The sequence below is a fragment of the Prionailurus bengalensis genome, chromosome A3, assembly GCF_016509475.1.
Source record: "Prionailurus bengalensis isolate Pbe53 chromosome A3, Fcat_Pben_1.1_paternal_pri, whole genome shotgun sequence".
Classification (NCBI taxonomy): domain Eukaryota; kingdom Metazoa; phylum Chordata; class Mammalia; order Carnivora; family Felidae; genus Prionailurus; species Prionailurus bengalensis.
This window is the reverse complement of record NC_057354.1, coordinates 66,563,896-66,582,504: the sequence shown is the minus strand read 5'-3', so window position 1 is coordinate 66,582,504 and position 18,609 is coordinate 66,563,896. Positions and strand designations below refer to the sequence as shown.

At 54.7% G+C, this 18,609-nt stretch overlaps 1 protein-coding gene across 3 annotated transcripts in view; it reads right to left on the bottom strand.

Moving 5' to 3' along the window:
- TTC7A (tetratricopeptide repeat domain 7A) overlaps positions 1-18,609 on the bottom strand; it is a 124,553-nt gene that overhangs the window by 39,753 nt on the left and 66,191 nt on the right. For all 3 annotated transcript variants that reach the window (XM_043603319.1, XM_043603321.1, XM_043603320.1), the window contains 5 exons: positions 18,486-18,590; positions 9,133-9,250; positions 7,779-7,836; positions 6,582-6,654; positions 3,417-3,577 (listed from right to left, as the gene is read on the bottom strand). In XM_043603319.1, the coding sequence (XP_043459254.1) occupies positions 3,417-3,577; positions 6,582-6,654; positions 7,779-7,836; positions 9,133-9,250; positions 18,486-18,590 (515 nt within the window). The remainder of the gene's footprint in view (positions 1-3,416; positions 3,578-6,581; positions 6,655-7,778; positions 7,837-9,132; positions 9,251-18,485; positions 18,591-18,609) is intronic.

Below are 18,609 nucleotides of genomic sequence, written 5' to 3'. Positions count from 1 at the left end.
CTCACTGGGGGCACTGAGGTCAGGGTGAAGGGGGGTTTGATCTTTTTGTTTGACTGCAATGATATTTACTGGACCGGCTGTTGAATTCTCTGCCATGGCAACAGCTGGAGCCACACACAGCTTGTTCCCAGCACAGGGAGCAGCTGGGGGACCAGGATGCAGTTTTAACTGAAAGAGCAATGACATTTGTCAGTGATCCCTGGCCGGTAATGGACTCAATGACATTTCCTGCTAATCCATGGGTTTTTGTGCTCTGTGGTTTCATCTGTGGGGAATAGTATTGCCTTATTTGCAAAAAGCCACGGTCATGCTCTATGGCCACCCCACAGAGCTACATGGTAGGTGGATTTTCCACACCCACTCCCAACTTCTTATATATGTATTTTTTTTTAAAGGTTGATTTTTTTCCCCTTAATTTTAAATAACAGAAATGCACTGTCTCACAGTTCAGAAGGCCAGACGTGGCCTGTAGATATTTTTTAGTTTTGCAGCCTTTTAGGGCTGGCTCTGATCAAGACAGAGATCCTCATGGCCATGGAGGTGAGGGGCTCACGGTGGCTTAGAGATAAAGAATCTGCCACTGCTTCTCTATCCCCACTGTTCCCAGTGGACACGCTTTGCACAGTGAGGCATCACAGAGAATGGGATGCTCTGGTCCCCAGGCCTCTCTGCAGTGACACAAAACGGAAGAACCCTAGGGATGGGACTCAAACACTTCCCCTTCTTGGGCTTGGACTTCAAAGATGCCTCCCTGCTGCCAGCCCCATGGCCCAAGCTCCCAAGGCCCCAGCAGTGACTCCGTGGAGTCTAGTCTGGATGGGACAGCTGTGTTCTCATGCAGAGGCTGTCCCTTTAGAAGGCTCCTGCCTGAAGAAATAGGGGCACAGTTGACACAAAGGGGCACAATTATCCTACAAGTTGACCAAGAGCCCAGTCTGCACTGGGGAAGCGCTTGCCATCTTTTTTGCATTTAGGGTCACTTGGAGAATCTGCTGAAAGTCATCTCCCTGGATATACACACATAGGCACAAATGTTATGGTTTGGTTCTAGGCATTCCTGGAGGCCCCAAAGCCCACCCACACCTCCTAAGGAGGAGTCACCAACCTCAGCAAGGACCACCTCCCCCACCACCCATGAAGGTCCTTGCAGTGAGTGAAGCGTTTCCAGGTGAAGGAGTGTGCACCTGAGGGGGCGGGGAGGGGCGGAAAGCGTGCTTGAGGGGAAGGGCACACACACTGCCCACACAGTAGGGAAAGGCTGCCGAGAAGGGGGCTTCCTCACCAGGCCCCGGAGCCCAGGAGGCAGGAGGCACCTCCCCTGTGGTGGGTCAGGATGCTGAGGCAGAACCAGAGGGCTCACCCCCCCAACACAGTGTGAAGTGCCATTAGCCTCCCCACTTCAGGCCAGGGGATGAGATTCTGGCAGCAGAAAGAATTCAGCCCAGAAGTTAGGAGGAGACACTGCGGTGAGACGTCAGGCGCTGGAGTGGGTTGAGGGGAGAGCTCCCTGCAGGGACTGGGGGTCCGAGGAAGGGCCAGATGCATGGCATGACAGTCCCCTGCCCTGCTTCCATCAGGACAGCTCTGCTCCCCTCTGTTCCCACACCGTCTCAACTGGCATGTAAGATTTCACTTGGGAAAAGGAGTTGCTGATAAAACCATGTGTGACACCAGGCCTCACCTCTCTTTCTGTGACGCCTGTTCTGACCTGGGGGCAGGGCGAGGAGCCCCTCCCCACTCTAGGATTCGAAGCTTTTCTTGGGGAAGGTTTCTTTTTCCATCAAAGCCTGACAACAGAGTACACGTACACACACACACACACACACACACACACACAGCTGGTAGCAGACCCTGCCTGACAGTTGTGAGGACATAGCTAGGAAAACAGCGAGGTAACTGGTACCAGGAGAGAAGGAACATTGGTCCTCTTTGTATTTCCACTGAAAGTGAAAAATGAACTTCTACACAGTAGGTCTTGCTGTATTGTGTGTGGGATTAATGAGACAAGGTAACTCATTCTTGTCTGCACACACTATTTCATCTGTGTTGTAATATTCCCTCAGTGACCTACCTTTTCAAGTGAACTGATCTGGGGGCTTGCTCTTCAGTGGGGCACACTGGGGAGCTTACATTAAGGGCACTCTGCTGCTCCCAAAGCACCTTTCTTGAGCCCTGGCGAGGACAAAGCCATCCCGCAGAGTCCACAGGCAAAGCTCCCCGCGGCATCCTCGGAAGGAGGCCAAAGGCACAGGAAAGCCGGCCCTGCCCCCTGATGGGCTAGGGATGGACAGAGGTGGACACCCAGGCTCCCCACACGAAGGGAACCTCCTCGGGCTGGGACAATAGCGGCTTCCCTCTGTCACCTAACATGGCTATGGCACCCACCAATTTCCCCCTAATTCTTCATGAACCTGTTTTCACTGCCAATGGAGTCATCCCTCAAGGTAGCCAGGACCATGCTTCTTTTCTGCTGTCTGAAGCAGGACTGCCCTTCGCTGGTTTTACATAGCCCTCCTTCAGACCTGAAGGTGGAATGTGGTGGGAATGGGGGCACTCAGGGACCCCTCATCCCCTGTTCACAGGATTCAGATAAACAAGGTCTATTATATCCAGTGTCACGTGTCTGGACGGGGGAGGGCAGAAATCAAAAGACAACTGGCCTCCTCCTCATTCCCTCCTGCGGGCCATGCACCTCCTGCCTCAGCTGGTCCAGCATGGCTCTTGTTCCCCAGTGTCCTAGTTGGGTGGCAGCAGGTCCTCTCTGTATAGGTGGGGGCAGGAAAGTCTAGTCCTGCCCCACCCACCATGGCCTGGGCCAAATGCAGCATGAACCCTGCTCCAAAGAGAGGGGCATCTGGGCAATGTGGCAAATAGGGGGTGCGGAGGAGCCAGGGATGGAGGGAGAGGCCGGACTGCTCTGGATGGAGAGAACCCCTTTCCTCCAATGCCAGTGGCCTGCTTGGAGGCAGGGGGATGGCTCACTTGGCCTCCACCAGCCAAGCCAATGTTAGAATCCATCCTTGGCTGGCTGTGCCAGGGTTATGATTAAGTTACACAGGTCAGTGTCCCCATAAGGCTCAAATGCAGAGCCCGGGGCAGGCGGGCGGGGGGAAGCAGCTTGAGCACGTGCATTCGAGCACAGTCTCCTCTGTGGTCCCCAGAGCTCGCATGGAGCCTGCAGCTGCCATAGAGAGCTCATCACTTCCCACCTGACACTTCCTGGCACAGAATGCCAGAGCCATTCTCTGACCCCACACGTCTTCCATGCCCCACCTTGACCCTCCAGCCAGGAGTGTGCATGCAGTAGGCACTTAATCAGTATGTGCTGGCTGGCTATGTGGCAGGGTGAGGTGTGCATGGGCACCTGTGTCTGTGGCAGGTGGCCCCCAGCCCTGTAGTGTCCATAGGGAACTCACTTGAAGTTCTCTGGATACTCTGTGATGGCCATGTTGATAACATCCAGGGCATGCTGGTAGTGTTTCTGGGCAGAGAAGAGGAGTGCCAGCAGGTGGAGGGCGTTGGCATCATCCCTGCACATTTTCAGGGCCTCCTGCAGCTGCTCCATGGCACTGGAGATCTGCCAGAGAAAACTGCCAGTTTAGTGACCTTCTCCAAGGCCCAACCTCCCCCAGGACTTTGGTGCCAGCACCTGCCAACAAGGGCATAGCGGACTCAAGTGAGCTCCTGGGCCCTGGGTGGGGAGGGCTCATGCTCTGATGAGAAAACACACCCTAATGACATGGCAAGAGGGGTCTGCTGTCCCAAGTCAGGCCTGGGAAGTCACTGCTGCTCAAGCCTAAAGGGGAGCAGGATTATGGTGTGGCACAAAGGGTTTGGGCAGATGCCAGGGCTGTAAGAAAGCTACCTAGGTCATGAGCTACAGACCGAGAGATGGCCTCTTCTCCGCACAGTTTATGTGGTGATGGAGGCTGGCAGACAAATACCTCTTCCCACTCGGAGGGTCATAGTGGCAAGAGCTTAGGCTCTGGGGTGAGCTGGGGGCATGGGTCCCAGCTCTGCCACTTCATAGCTGGACACTTTGGGTAGCCTCTCTGAGCTGCAATTCTTAGCCATCAAAGTAAGGATAATGTTCACGCCCATTACAGTGGCTGAGAGGGTGAGACGATATAAGAAAACGTCTGCACCGTCCTGGACATGAGTGAAAATGTGCGTTTCCCTCTTCAAGCCCCCAAAGCCCAGGCAGCGACCAAGCAGGTAAGCCTCTTCCTTCTCATCATGAGGGATGTGTTCTCTCACACCCTCGGGACTGGCAGCTGCATCGGCTCTTGCAACCCTACCCACGTCAGGGCCCTATCCCCCCAGGAAGCTCGGGATTCTTTTCTAGAAAGTCTTGCTCCTTACCGAACCTCAGACGTGGGCCTCCCAGGCTCCCTGAGGGGCCTATGGTCCCGGGTATACCTGGCCCCAGCCAGGGGTCCACCCAGCCTCTCACCTGCTGTGAGCACTAGTGCCAGGCCCAGACTCCTCCCACGGGAGCTCCCTTTTGTGGAAAGTTCAAGGGAAGTGAAGGAAGCTAAGTGGTCACTGGTTCAGCTTGCCTGTGTCGCCGTAAGGCTACTCCTCCCTGGCGATTCTCCAGAGCACCCCATTATCCTGGGCTGAGTATCTAAATCCACAGCTGTCACTGCTCAGGCAGCCACACGTGCTCCGAGCAAGATGGGCTGGAGGGCTCCAGAGACCCAGGCAGGCCAGGTTTAGCCCAGAGTCCATTCCCTGAGGCTCCCAAGGTCTGGAGTCCCCAAGGAAAATGGGTGCTAGGCTCCACTGGCCTAGCCCTGCCATCTCTCTGGGAGGACAGACACCATTCACCAGAGGTAGCTGAATAATTAAAGATATTAAAAAGATATCACCAAAGGTTTATCATGAACTTGATTGGTGTTTATACAGAAGGCTAAAATACAGTGGTCTCAGGTATTTCTGACCGTGTTCCTTGCAAAACCAGAGCAGAGTGATGTTCCTTGGGGAGAGCGGCAGAGAGGTACCAAGTGCCTCAACCAAGACCTGGAGTCTAGAACCATGGGGCACAGGGGGGAAAAGGGCTGGGACAGGTGGTGGCAGCCTGGAGGTGGAGGCAGGAGAGTGAGTTGAGGAGGGTGGTGGGCAGGTGCAAGAGGAGGAGAGAGAAGCAGCAAAAGGGAGAGGGAAGGAGAGCAGGGCCACCGGGGAGAAAAAGGCTGAGACAGGAGACCGGGAGAGATGAGTGACGAATCCAGTCAGGGTACACACAGGCGCTGGGACAAAGGTATGGGCATGGGGGTCCCAGTGATGGGAGTAAGGGTGCAGTGAGGGAAAAAGCCAGGCTGCTGCAGGGCTTGAGAGGAAGGTCAAGCAGACAGCAGCATGAAGCACCCAGGTGGCCCCAGAGCCAGGAGAATCAGCTCGCGGGACCACCTGAACACAACACCAGAGGCTAGGAGGTGACACAGACCAGTAGGCCAACTGCAGGCTAGCAGATAAGGCTCTAAATGAGTCAGGGCACAGGATGCTTAGAGCCACATGGCATGTCTAATGGGGGCAGAATGGGCTCTGGAGCAGAAACCTGGCTTCAGTGCTGGCTGAGCTGAAGCTCGGCAGGGTCCCAGTTCCTGCAGTATAAAACAGGGCCAAGGGCACCCTCCTCATCAGATGGAGGGCTCACCCAGCTCAGTGAGGGGCACAGCAGTACCCACGATTGCCAGGGCCGCTGTCACCTGACCACCAGAGGATGGAGGCTCTGTTGGCTTCTCTCCAACAGTCTAGAGGCCAGCCCAGTTCCCTTGGTGCAGATACAGAGAGCTGTGCTGTGGGCGCCAAGGCTGTCTGCAGTCCCTGAACGGTTCAGAGACCAGCTCACTGGGTCAAGGCCAAGAGGTCCTGCTTTGGAGGCCAGGGGTGTGCACCGAGCCCCAGCCTATGTGAGGCACGCACATGAAAAGCAGAGGTTCCCAAGGGCCTGGGAGAACGGGGAGCCCTGGCCCTTTTATGAAAGGTGACCCACTGGATGGATGACTGCCTGGCCTTACTCCCTGGATGGACCAGTGTCCTCACAGCACCAACAGCTCAGCTGCTCAGCTTGGGAAAGAAGGTGGGTTGGGCAGTGGTGGTAGCTCCAGTGGGGCCAAGGTGGCCAGGGGATAGGAGGCCCCCTACCAGGTCCTAGAGGCTGAGCCTAATGGTACTGTCCACAAGGCCAGGGACAAGCTCTGGGGTCCACAGAAACAGCTCTGTGTGTCAGTCACTCTGCTCTCCTAGATCTGTGGAGAAAGCCCAGTGGAGGTGAGGACATAAATACTTCCTGTGGTCACTCATCAACTTCTCAGGAGACCGAACTGTTCAAGGGAGTGTGAGGACAGAGAATAATCCCTTCCTGTGTGCCCATGGGCTCTACCACATTTTCTGACTCAATCCTTACTAGGTCCCTCTGAGGTGGCGTATGAAGATGCTCAGATAACAGATAAAAAAACAGAGACTGAGAGAGGTTAAGTCACTTGCAAAGGGTCACGTGGCTAGTAACAGCAGTGGTGCCAGGAGCAGACCCGCAGCCCTCGGGGACCTGGGACTCAGGAGATATGACAACCCACCTGGCGGACGAGAGCAAGCTGCAGGGAGACATAGAGGATGACCTGGGGGTCACCGGGGGCCAGCTGCTGGGCTCTGTGTAGGGAAAGGGAGCGACAGGTCAGTCAGTGAGGATTGAGCACCCAGTGTGCGATGTGCGCCTCCAGTGTGCCAGCCCTGTGTTGTGTGCCGCAGGGCAAAATGTCAAGGATTCTCAGAGGGTGCCTGGTAGGGGAAGATGGTGCTGGCAGCCTGTCAGCAGCAGGCTCCAAGAGGGCTGGCTCTGCTGAGGTGGGGGGCCATCTGGGGAGGGGAGGACTGGGGGATGGGCATTGCCTCTCACTCTGGGCAACTGTTAGCCTGGCTGAGGCCCTGCGGTGGCCTTGTACAGAGCCCGAAGCCTGACCTCTCCATCACAGGATAGAAGGGAACACTCCTGTGCGTGGAGGGCCTGGGAATGGCCTCTCTGGGAGAGAAGCCTTGGGAATGAAGAGCTAGCCCAGGCAGCTCAGCGGGGGTTGGCGGGGATGAGACTCTTCTGACTCGCTGGGTTCAGGAACAACCTGCCCCAGAGAGGGGCTGGATGTGCTTCATGTTTCCACAAAGATGGCACAGGAGTCTAGGGCAGGCCCCAAACCAGCAGTTTCCACATCAGTCCTCAGAAGGAGTAAGACACACAGGGCTGGGAGGGCAGAGCCCTGCAACAGGCCAAAGGAGCCCAGAAGGATGCTTGGGAGGGACCCAAGGCTGGGATGGAGTCAGGGACTTAGCAAGGAGGAGGCCTAGGGAGGGCCACCACAGGGGAGGGGCTTCTCTGGCATCCCCTCCCCTCCTTCCCTCCAGGACCCCACCTTGGCTGCCAGGATATCTCTGAGCAAGGGGGTGGGGGTGGGGGTTGCAGTGATTCTCACAGTCCTCTGGTTGAAGACTGGGCTGGGAGGAGGCAAACACCAATTCTGTGTCCCTGCTACTAATACAAAGTGCGTCTCTAGTTACCTCACATAATTATCACAACAACAATGGGCTATCACTCCCATTTTAGAGGCCTAAGCTCCCAAGGGCAGGGGCCAAGCCTGGGGGCACTCTACCTGCCCACCGAGCTGGGTGTCCTGGTCAATAAAATGGGGATGGAAACCATTCAGTTTACACCAGAGGGCTCACTGGGATAAAGCATTTGGATGTGCTACCTCGGGCCTCTGCCGTGGCGGGGCCCTCCTTACCTCTCCAGTGTCTGCAGTGCTTTCCGGTGCAATTCGTCTTGCTTGGATTTCAGAGTCGCTGCAGGAGACAAGACAGAGACAGAGCCATGAGCGGCTGCTGAAGGGGTGCCGACCCAGCCCCGCCCCATCCAGGCCACTCAGGCTCTGCAGGGAGAGGCCCCACCAGGGCCCTATCTGGCCAGTGCTTGCACACTCCAGTGGTTCCGGACTGATGCCACCCACCGCCCTCGTTACCAGAGGTAGGTGTTAGGTGTCCACTTGGCCCCAGCTTCCCAGCGTGTTTCTTGCCACACCAGGGCCTTCCACGGCCACCTGAGCCTTGAGAGACAGGTTACCACCACATGCCTCCTCAGGCTTCCTTATCTACAGGCTTCTTCTTTTTTAACCACTTTAACACATTTTTTTTTTTTTTGGCAAAATTTTTTTTACATTTATTTATTTTTGAGAGACAGAGTGAGACAAAGTGAGAGTGGGGGAGGGGCAGAGAGAGAGGGAGACACAGGATTGGAAGCAGGCTCCAGGCTCTGAGCTCGAACCCACAGACCGTGAGATCATGACCTGAGCAGAAGTCGGACGCTCAACTGACTGAGCCACCCAGGTGCCCCACCACTTTAACACATTTTAAGTGTTACATTTTAAGGGCAGGTGTTTGAAGCCTTAGCTGCAGACTGAACTACCTGGGAAGCTTTAAAATGATTGTCATCCAGACCCCAGCCCAGCCCTGGTCAGATTACTCTTCCAGGTTTGGTCTGCATGGGGCCCCATAACTCCCCTTCCTGCAACGACACAGAAATAGGTGGCTGCCTCATCGATGGGGGGTGGGGGGGACACACAGCTGAGCTGGCAGGGTTGGGGATAGAATGCCAGGTTTGGGGTGGCCGGAGTGGAATCCATCCGCCAAGCACAAGTATTTATTAAGCACCAACTGTGTACCCAGCAGTATGCCACGTGTCAAGCGGGGGTTAAAAGACCCTAGAAGGTCATAGCAGTGCTGAGGGCAAGAGCAAAACAGAAGAAAGACACCATGGGGTTCGGGCAGGCAGCACAGTACAGACTACAAGCACTACAGGAGTTCTAGAGGCAGGTATGAGCTCCTCTGCCCAGGAGCTGGGGCCTGGGAGGGTGGGGAGAACTGGGTCCATGAAGAGGGCATGTGTAAGAGTGTGAAGTCTGGGTAAAAGACTGGAAACTGGACTGAGGGGTGTGTGTGTGTGTGTGTGTGTGTGTGTGTGTGTGTGTGTGTCTGCACTCAATGGAGATGTGTTGGGGGTAGGCACTGGTGGGACAAGACGCCTGAGAGGCTGCTGGGAAGTCTGAGCCCCCCAAGCGGACGCCCCTAGGCTGTGGCACTCACCGTCAGTGGCCTGCAGGCTGTAGGTGAGACCCAGTGCCAGGTAGCCCTTGGAGAGGAACTCCCCGGCTTCCTCCCTCAGGTCGATCACCATCGTGGCAAAGTGCTCTGCCTCCTCCAGCTGCAAAGAGGACAGGCAAAGGTCAGTGGGAGGGCTTTCCTGAACTCAGTCACCAGCCTGGGACACTCAGAACTACAATCCCTCATGTGTGGGCAGCACAACCAGAGGCCACGTGGCTTGTCTGAGACCACACAACCACGGAGTGGAAGAATCAAGGTTGTTTCCTCCATCAGCGACTCCCTGGAAATCCTCCCTGCAACCCAAGGACCTGTGATCAGTGTCAGAGGAGAAAGCTTCCCTCACTCCAGACATTCTAGCTCCCCCAAAAGGACTCTGCCTAGAGCATGGACCCAGGACCAGACCAGCTGGTGAAAGCTCCTTTCATCATCTGGCCTCTGTAGGAGCCTCTGTCTGTCTCTGCCCTGTGTGGCAGAGAGAGGGAAGTCAGGGCTGGTGGGGGTGGGGGGCAGGCAGGGCTCGGGGACTGGGCCCTGGGGACACCGCCCACCCTGCAGAGTGGGCAGGCTGCCACTCTGGCTCTGTCTGTGAGCTGGCTCCCTGACACAGGGAGCTCAAACTTTTCAGGGGAAAAAGGCCTGAGGCTGTTTTTGTCCCAGGAGCAGGAAGAACTGTTCCGGTTGGAAAGGAACCAACTGGCGCAGGTCACGTGCACACACACCATCACACGTGTCACGTGACACGAAGAGGGGCTCCCACGGGGGTCAGGCTAGTCAGGGAGATGGGGGACAGCTGGGGGATGGTCTCAGCCGTGCCCACTCATGGCCCACAGGCCTTGAAGAGGCCCCCTCCCTCCTCCTCAGCCCAGGTATGGCATCTGCCCACATGCCTGGCATGGCAGTGTACTGGTCTTAGTGTTCCTGACAACAAAGATGGGAGCCGCCCCACAGCTAGGGGGCTGAAGGGACCCTACCCCAAGCCCCGCTGCCATCCAGATGTCAAGGCCCCCTGTGTGGGGCATCTCGCCCCCAGGAGAGGTCCATAAAGTCAGACAACCAGGGAACAAGATTCAAACCCAAGTTGGCTTCTGACACTTGTGCCAGTGCTGCTTCTACCCTGTTCTTGTCCCTGCCACCCCACCCTGGCAGGAGAGGGTCAGCTCTGTGCATCTTGTGGCCTGACCACTGGCCACAGCCGGGGCGACGGTGGACCCTCCCTCCCTGGAATGTGGAGTTGAGATCCCAAGACAGAGGCCATCAGCAGAGGGGAGATTAGTTGGGGAGTCTGCCCTTTGTGCACAGTCGGGGTACATTCTGTGCAGGGAAAGGGCTGAAGGAGCAGAGAACCCACTGTGAAGGGAGGGAAACAACAGAACCCAAACACAAGGAAGTAGAACATGTGAGCTGACAGCCCAGACAGAGATGGCGGGTGGGGGACTGAATCCCTGTGTGGCCTGCCCACCATCTCCGACCAGGGCAGTGCTCCAGCCCCCTCATGCTGGTGCTCTAGCTGCTGGCCTGGACAGCAGGCCACCTCCAGGTTGGTGGGCTGGTCACTGAGAGGAGTAGGGGGTCCAGGGACCTGAGCTCTGACACCATCAGGCCCTAGGATTCACAGTTGGGGAAAGGCCATAGCTCAGGAAACTCCTCAGCTGCCTGCTGCCCATCTCAGCTGGCCAGGGGGGCCAAGACTGTAGCAGCTAAGATCTGTTTCCTTGCACCACCTGGACCAGCAGGACCTGAGGCAGGGGGGTGGGGGTGGGGGTGGGGGTGGGCTTGGGGGCCTGAAGTCAGAGCCAGGTTGAGAGAAAAGCCCTGGAAGATGAGCTCCCAGACACAGACTCTGATATTCACCTGGCACCTGACAGCTGTGGGGCCTGGAGCAAATCACTTAATTTCTATGAGGACCCAAAGGTCCTCTTCTGCAAAATGGGGAGTTGGACCCCACCTCCAACTGCTCCTCCCCACAAACCTCCACCAAGGCTTCTGCAGCAGCAGGCTCTGTGATGGGCCTAGCTGAGGAACCCAGTGATAAGGGGGCAGGATGCCTGGGTGAGTTCACAAGGAAACCCCGCAAGTGAACAGGGTGGCTCTTAATTAAGGCTCCCTGTGTAATGCTGGCATGGGGCTACTGGAGCTCCAACAGAAGGACAATCATGTGGCTGTGGTTGTCCAAGGAGGACTCATGGCGGGGGGCATGGGGGTCAGGAGGGACCAAGAAAAGGGTTAAGTGAGTAAACTCCACCTTTCCTCCTTCCTAACATCCCATTGCTGACACGGCTCATCGCGTACAGTCTTTAGGCATCATTATGCCCCATCCAAACAGGAGCAAGCTTGTTTATAAACCACCAATTACCAGTTACAGAAAGAATCTAGAAACCAATTACATCCATGTGTATACCTTGTCCTTGGTCCTTCCTATGACCATGTCCTTCTACTAGGCAAATGCCGGCTTCTATCTCCTCCTTCCCAGGTAGGGAAGGTGCTGAGAACAAGGCTCAACAATTACTGGCAAACAGGGAGAAGTTACTCTCCAGTTCACACACATCATACTCTGGATTAGAAGAGCTCGCCACACTTTAGTTTTAAAAAGTGAAAACAGGGGCACCTGGGTGGCTCAGTCAGTTAAGTGTCCAACTTCTACTCAGGTCACAGTTCATGGGTTCGAGCCACACATCAGGCTCTGCGCTGACAGTGTGGACCCTGCTTGGGATTCTCTCTCTCTCTCCCCCATTCCCTCTCTCTTTCCACTCCTCTCCTACTTGCACACTCTCAAAGTAAATAAATAAACTAAAAACATACATCCTTAACTTGTCCAACTTGTGGTCCACTCTGACCCCCAGGTCAGGAGCCTTCCTCAGTCAGTACTTGCCAGCCTTGTTTGTCCATGTAGTTTAAGCACTGTGTCAGCATTTGTCTCAAATCAAACTCACAAAGCTTGAATATACCATTTTCCCTAGATGCACAACACTATTTTGGTTCCTACCACCTATTACAAAGCAGCCTTTCTGCATGAGGAGTCACTGCAGTGATGATAAAGGGGAAAAATATCAATTGTTTTAAATATGTCAACGTACAACATGCTAACATACAGTATTAATATAGATGGGAGCTCTAACTGGTCAGCGAAAGGAAAAAATGCTGTCACAGCAAACAAAACAAAAACAAAACAAACCCAAGATTTATATGTATTTTAAATATATTTTAAAAACAAGAAATATGTATATAAATATACAATATGTATATTATATATTTACATAAGTATACATATATATATACACAAGTATATACACACACATATACACACTACACACACACATAAACAAATATGTACACACACAATGCACCATTCCCTTCATCTAAGACATGAGTGGCAATCCTAAAGCCCTTGAGAAAGTGGCTTTGTCATGTTTGTTCTGAAATACTAAGTGCCCAGCCAAGTCCACACTCAGTTCCACACTCAGGAATAAGCTCTCCACACGGATAGCAGGGCAGCCTTGAAAGCTGAGAACACAAGCCCTGGGACCAGACTTCTCACACTCAAATCCTGGTTTGGTTACTTACTAACTGTGTGACCTTGGGTAAGTCACCTCACTTTGCTGTGCCTCAGTTCCCTCTTCTGTAAAATGGTGTGACAAGTGTTTGTCTGTGAGGCAGTTGCTGGGAGGACTGAATGAGATAAGACACAGTGAATGCTCGGAGCAGTGCTTGAATAAATGTAAACTATTATCATTAGCTAGTGAATTTCTATCTATAATTAGTTGCATCTTCCAGAATTCTCTTAGGCATCAGCCTGACAGATGTGGCAAGTGCCATCTGAATAAAGTCCTCATGCCCCCTTGTACATGACCTCTCTGACAAATCAGGAAGTCGCATCAAAGACTGTCCTGGAATCCCAAGGGGGTACTACTGCCTGCCTTTTATCTCCTGCCTCAGAAAAGGAGACAATACAGAAGGACCAGCTGGGTCTCCGCAGCCCTGTGCAGTCTACTGTGCCAGCTGGTCAAACCCTCTGACCCTCTATCCACAGTCCAGAACACACAGACCTACACCCACTAACCTACCCTTTGTAACAATACTCACCCCTGCTGTGGGTAACACACTCAGAATGATATTTTCCATCTTATTCTCTGATAGTCTATTTCAATTTTTTCTTAAAGAGTTCTATTTCACAACCCACGAACGGGTCTCAGCTTCCGACGGGAAAGCCACAGCTCTAATCCAGGGGCTGACTGAGCTGCCCATCTACAGCCACCCCCATCAGCTTTCTCCCTGGGACTCCCTCACTTGGCCTTTTCAGTCTCCAGACACTTCCTATGGTGGCCTCAAAAGTTGGCTCTGCAGTTGGGGCTGCTGTTTCTGCAAGATTAGCTCAGATTACAGTGCTGGGCCCTCCTTGCTCAACCACACTCTTCCAGGGTGACAGGTTTTTAAAGTTCTTTTCAGCTGTTCTCCTTCCAGTGATACACTACTTTTTAAATATCTCCTTTACCTATGGCAGTCGTGTAACTTCGCCATGAACCCCACATAGAGACCCCCTCCACGCCCCTGCCATTCCAGAGAGGTTTAGTGCAACCTGGTGCATCATAGCACCGCTGCCACCTGATGGAACAGGTGTCTCACAGCTGAAGGTTCTGGGGCACAGAGAGCTTAGGGGACCTGTTCGAGGCCACCTGGCTAGTGACAGAATAGAGTTTCTAACTCAGGTCTCCTGAGCCTACATCTGGATCTTTCTGAGCTACCTGATTCACAGCTGCCCTCTGTGGGTCTTCACTCTCTTCCTCTCTGACCCTTTGGGAAAAGGAGGCAATGAAGGTTCTAACGTGTGGACCCTTTGCTTTGGCTTTCCGGAAGTAAGGGAAGTGTTCCCATGACTTCACAAGTTCCTAACGGCTCTCTGGTCTTCCTGACTTGGTCCCTACACAGACAGGCTTCTGACTTACACACTTTGCTCTTGCTTGGCTGCCTTCTGCTTCAAGGGCTGCCTCATTCACCTCGCATGGGGCCAAAGAGGTTGTACCCCTGGCATTTCATTCTCTTCCTCTTCCTGGGAACCAGAGAAAGTTCCTTTCTGAACCTCTCCAGTTTCTCCTCAGTCCCTTCCCATGGGGCTCAGGGCCTGTTGTCAACTGCTCCACTGAAAATGCACTTTTCCCTTCCCAGGAGGAACAGGACGAAACTTCTGTATTTCCACAGGCTAGCGGCAGGATTGCCGGCACTCTGTCTTCCCTGTCTCTTAAACACTCATCTTCCTGACTCTGGCCACCCCTGAATCTGAAAAATGGAGGTAAAAACACAAAAGCATGTGCTTTCTGAGAACCTGCTGTTTTGAAGGGTCTGTCACAGGGATAGCTGCCATTCATCAGGTACTTGCAACATGGTAGGCAGCAACACTGCTCAGCTCTGGTGTTCACAGCCACCTGTAAAGGGTGGATGTGACAGTTTCCATGGTACAGATGAGGCATGGAGAGGGCAAATTACTCCCCTAAAGTCACACAGCTACTGAGCGGGCAGGGATTTGAACACGATCCTCTCTGTCTCCAAAGCCTGCACTATTTGCACGGCCTCATACCGCCCCCTCGGGAAGAGGCCCAGAGACAGCATACAGACCTTTCCAAAGAGGAGCATGGTCTGCTTTTCCATTTCATAACGCCCTTCTTGTGTGCGAAACACAGCACACATGCACACCCCCAGCTCCTGTCCTCCTAGGGAAGTTACACCTTTTTAAATTAAATACATTTTAAGTAATTATGTTTGGAGAGAGACTAAAAAATATTTACATCTCTTTCCTTCTTGCCCCCAAACTGGCTGGGGACCTTAGCAAGACATCGGCCATGGCAAGGCAGGAGGCTACCACACGCAGCAGCAGTTACTGGGTCAGAGCCTGGGATGCCCCCCCCCCCACCCGCCACCTAGGGGAGCCTCAGGCTAAGCCTCGGGGCCAGTACTCTCCCACCTGACCCCATACCTGACCCAGGAGCAATCACCTTGCATCAAACCCCACGTCAGCCAGCATGTGGCCATGCAGGTCCCTCTGCCTGGTGCCCTCCTTCCCCCACCACTACCCGAGGACAACCTGGCTCTCAGACCCAGACCTAGCCTAGGGTGTCCCGTGCTGGCTCTGGGCATGAGGACAGGACGTGGGGACAGCAGGTGCTCCACCTCTGGGCACATGGCCACCGAGGCCGGTTTAACCCAGCACAACTCGTTTTTCAAATGTCCCAGTTTCAGCCTGCAACCTGGGCCAAGTTGTCCACCCCTAGATTTCTGTCCCCAGCTCACGGGGCTTGGCTGGGCAAAGGCTGGGGCTGCTGGGGGCTGTTGTGAGCCAGAAGAGCTGCAAAGGCAAGAGACAGAGGTGGCATCAGATGCCTTTCACAAACTGTGCTCCATCCCAAGTACTAGCACCCCTCTGCCCACCGAGGTCAGACCTGTTCTTCCTGTTTGTGGTCCTGCAAATAGAAAGTGCTGGGCCACCCCTCTCCCAGCCTCCTTGGAGAACAGGCTGCCCTTAGCTACCCACGGTCTGCTCTCTGCCCATGCCAACTCGGGAACCTGAGAACCACTGAACCAGAGGCAGACTTTCCACACTCATCCCTCCCAGCCAGCTGGGGCGGGAGTCATTCTATAAGATATTAGCGGACACCTAACCACATGCAGGGTTCTTTGCTGGGGACAGAGATGCGGGGTGCAGTGTGGTAAGGAAAGAAGCTCCCCGACTATTGGGAAGAGAAGTACCACACAAGGCAGAATTGGTTGTCCAGTGATTGGGCTCATCGGCAAGTAGGATCTATCCAATAAGCACCAGACATTAACTCTGACCTGGGGTTTAAGAAGGAAGAGAGACAGTTTCTGCCCTCAAGAAACACTGGTGATTACAATGTAATGTGCTAGGTGTCCAAGGCAGGTATAAATGGGACTTTAGGGAGGTGCAAGGGTTCCAGGTTAGGGACGGCCACCAGGAGGCCTGGCCCTCCAGCATGTCCTGGCTCTAGTCTGGACCCAACTGAAACCCCATCTCAAACCAGCCCCCAAAGCCATGCATGCTTCTCAGCTGAGGTTAAACAGCTCACCCTCCTCTCCGATTCTGATGACAAGTCTGCATGTTTAAGTTTCCTTTTGGGCTTTTCTATTTATGTTGTCATTGATGACTTTGCTCCTAACTCATCTGATTTCAATTTGGACTGATTTGATCCTAATTTTATTACCATGTAATCTGAATGCATGTAATGACTGTAATTATGCTGCTGAGGGAAACAGCTCCTCCACGGTGGGAAGACCTAAATTTAGGCTTCCTGGCAAGGGACTGCTGGCTGGGTGGACACCCACAGCCACCTCAGAGCTGGCGGCCTATGAGAAGACAGAGGCCCTCCCCTGCCCCAGCTCAGTGAGGCGGGTATTTGGGGCTTTGTCCCAGAGATGGACTTGAGGCCCCTCTCAAGAGCCTCAGAAACATGCAGGAGTGTGAGCGAGGGGTCCGTGAGCCCCCCTTCTCTGCACTCCCCGGCTCACACCATAGCCCTCTGTTGCGGTGCTCAGTCTGGGTGTCTCCTCTCTGCCGACACCCGCAAACCAACCATGTCCCCACAGCTCCCCACTTCTAAGATGCAAGACACCAATAGTCCCCCTGCAAGGATTTGGGGGGCAAGAAGTTTCCCTGCTAATCATAGCGTGGGGAAAGCAAGCAGTGATGGAAGAACCCACCAGTAGCCCGACCCTCCACAGTCCAAGGCCACCTCCTCTGTGAATCTCCTTGACCCATCTAGCCTTCTACATACTTTATGTCATTTATGCCACATATGAGGAACAGACTGTAATTATTTCCATTTTACAAATGAGGAATCTGAGGCACAGCAAGGTTAGTACTTTACTCAAGACCACCCAGGGGCTGGGCAACAAAACTTTTACCCACATCATCACACAGCCTCTTCCAATGCTTGGAGCCTGTTATAGGTCCTTCTGCCGAATTTCTCCCTCACTAAAACCACCCTCTAAAGCCTGGGGCTGGCTGGAAGCCATGCTTCCCCCTCCCCCCACCATTCACAGCGAGTGGGGCCATGCAGGGTCATGCAGGCACTTCACTTACAGGAATCTGAGACTCTGGAGACAGAGGGGAAGGTGCTGTTTCTTCCTTGCTCCTCATGCTTGGGGGTCAGCCCTCTCTGTGGCAGACAGGACAAGGCCCACCGGGGCTGTGAGGTGGGGATGCAGGGGAGGGTCAGGGCCAGTTTCTAGTGCCCGGAGGGACTTGGCGGGAAGGGTTAGAACACGAGTTTCCCTTTCCAGGGCTGGATACCTAAGGAGGGGGCAGGGGGGCGGCAGCAGGAGCCGGACAGGCCACTAATTCTGAAGCATCTGCTGTATACCCCTGGAGCCTGGCCCCTGCTGCCCTGAACAAGCTGGGCACCCAACCATGGTGAGGGTGGGCTTGGGGGGGTTGGGACAACAGGCAGGGGAGGACTGTGTATGGCAGCAGCTTCCTTTAGGGAGCTGCTGGGCCTGGAGGGCAGATGAAGGAACTGGGGCTATCTTGCCTGCAGAGAGAAGTGGGCTCCTGCCAACCTGAAGGAGCAGATGTACTTGTTCTAAGACAGCCCCTGACATCAGGAGGCTGATGTGGGCTTAAGGAAGGAGAGACCCTTAGGAAGTGAGCTCCTAGTGAGAGGAGACACCATGCAGAGGCCCTGCCTCAGGACCCCATAGACTTAGAGCAGCCACCACAGGAGCCTGGGTTGGGGTGGGGGGGGTGGGGGGTGCTACAGGCCCAGCGCCTATCACCTGCTTCCGTGAGGGCCTCAGGGCCTGCCTGCAGTAAAGCCCGTCCTCTGGGGAGAGGGCTCACCGGACAGTTCCACAGCCCCAGCAGAGCCCCAGGCAGGCAGCTGAGCACAGGGCAGGGACCTGTAGTCTGGAGCCCAGAGGAACGAGGGGCTGACAGAGGAGGCCACCCTCTAGTCCTGCCCACACAGAACTGCACCCTGCAGTAATGTGCAGCCTCTATGCAAACGATGGTTGGCCCAGGTGCTCCAAGTCCTGTCCACTACTGCCCTGCTGGGCAGGTGGCAGGCCCTCTACTTTTGACTCTACATTCGGCTCTCTGGAGACCACAGCTCAAGGCTGAACCACAAAGCTGACACCGTCCTGAGTTGGGGGACCTGCTGCTGCAGCTGGAGGCTGCTTTTCTCAGATTTCCCCTTCCAGGCCCGTCTGCCTCACAGCTTCCCTCGTGCCCCCACCCCTTATACACACAGCAGGATTGCATGCCTCCGTCTCATGCTCACCACCACCCTCCCGCAGGAGCTGCCAGAATCTGGGCCCTACCCCCACGGCTCACTCACCCAATGCAGGGACCCGATGCAGACCTTGGCAGCCATCAGGGGCACAGTGGGGTCCGAGGGCCGAAGCTTCATGCACTCCCGCAGCAGAGACACGGCGTAGGCTGACTGCAGAAGAAAGGGCAGG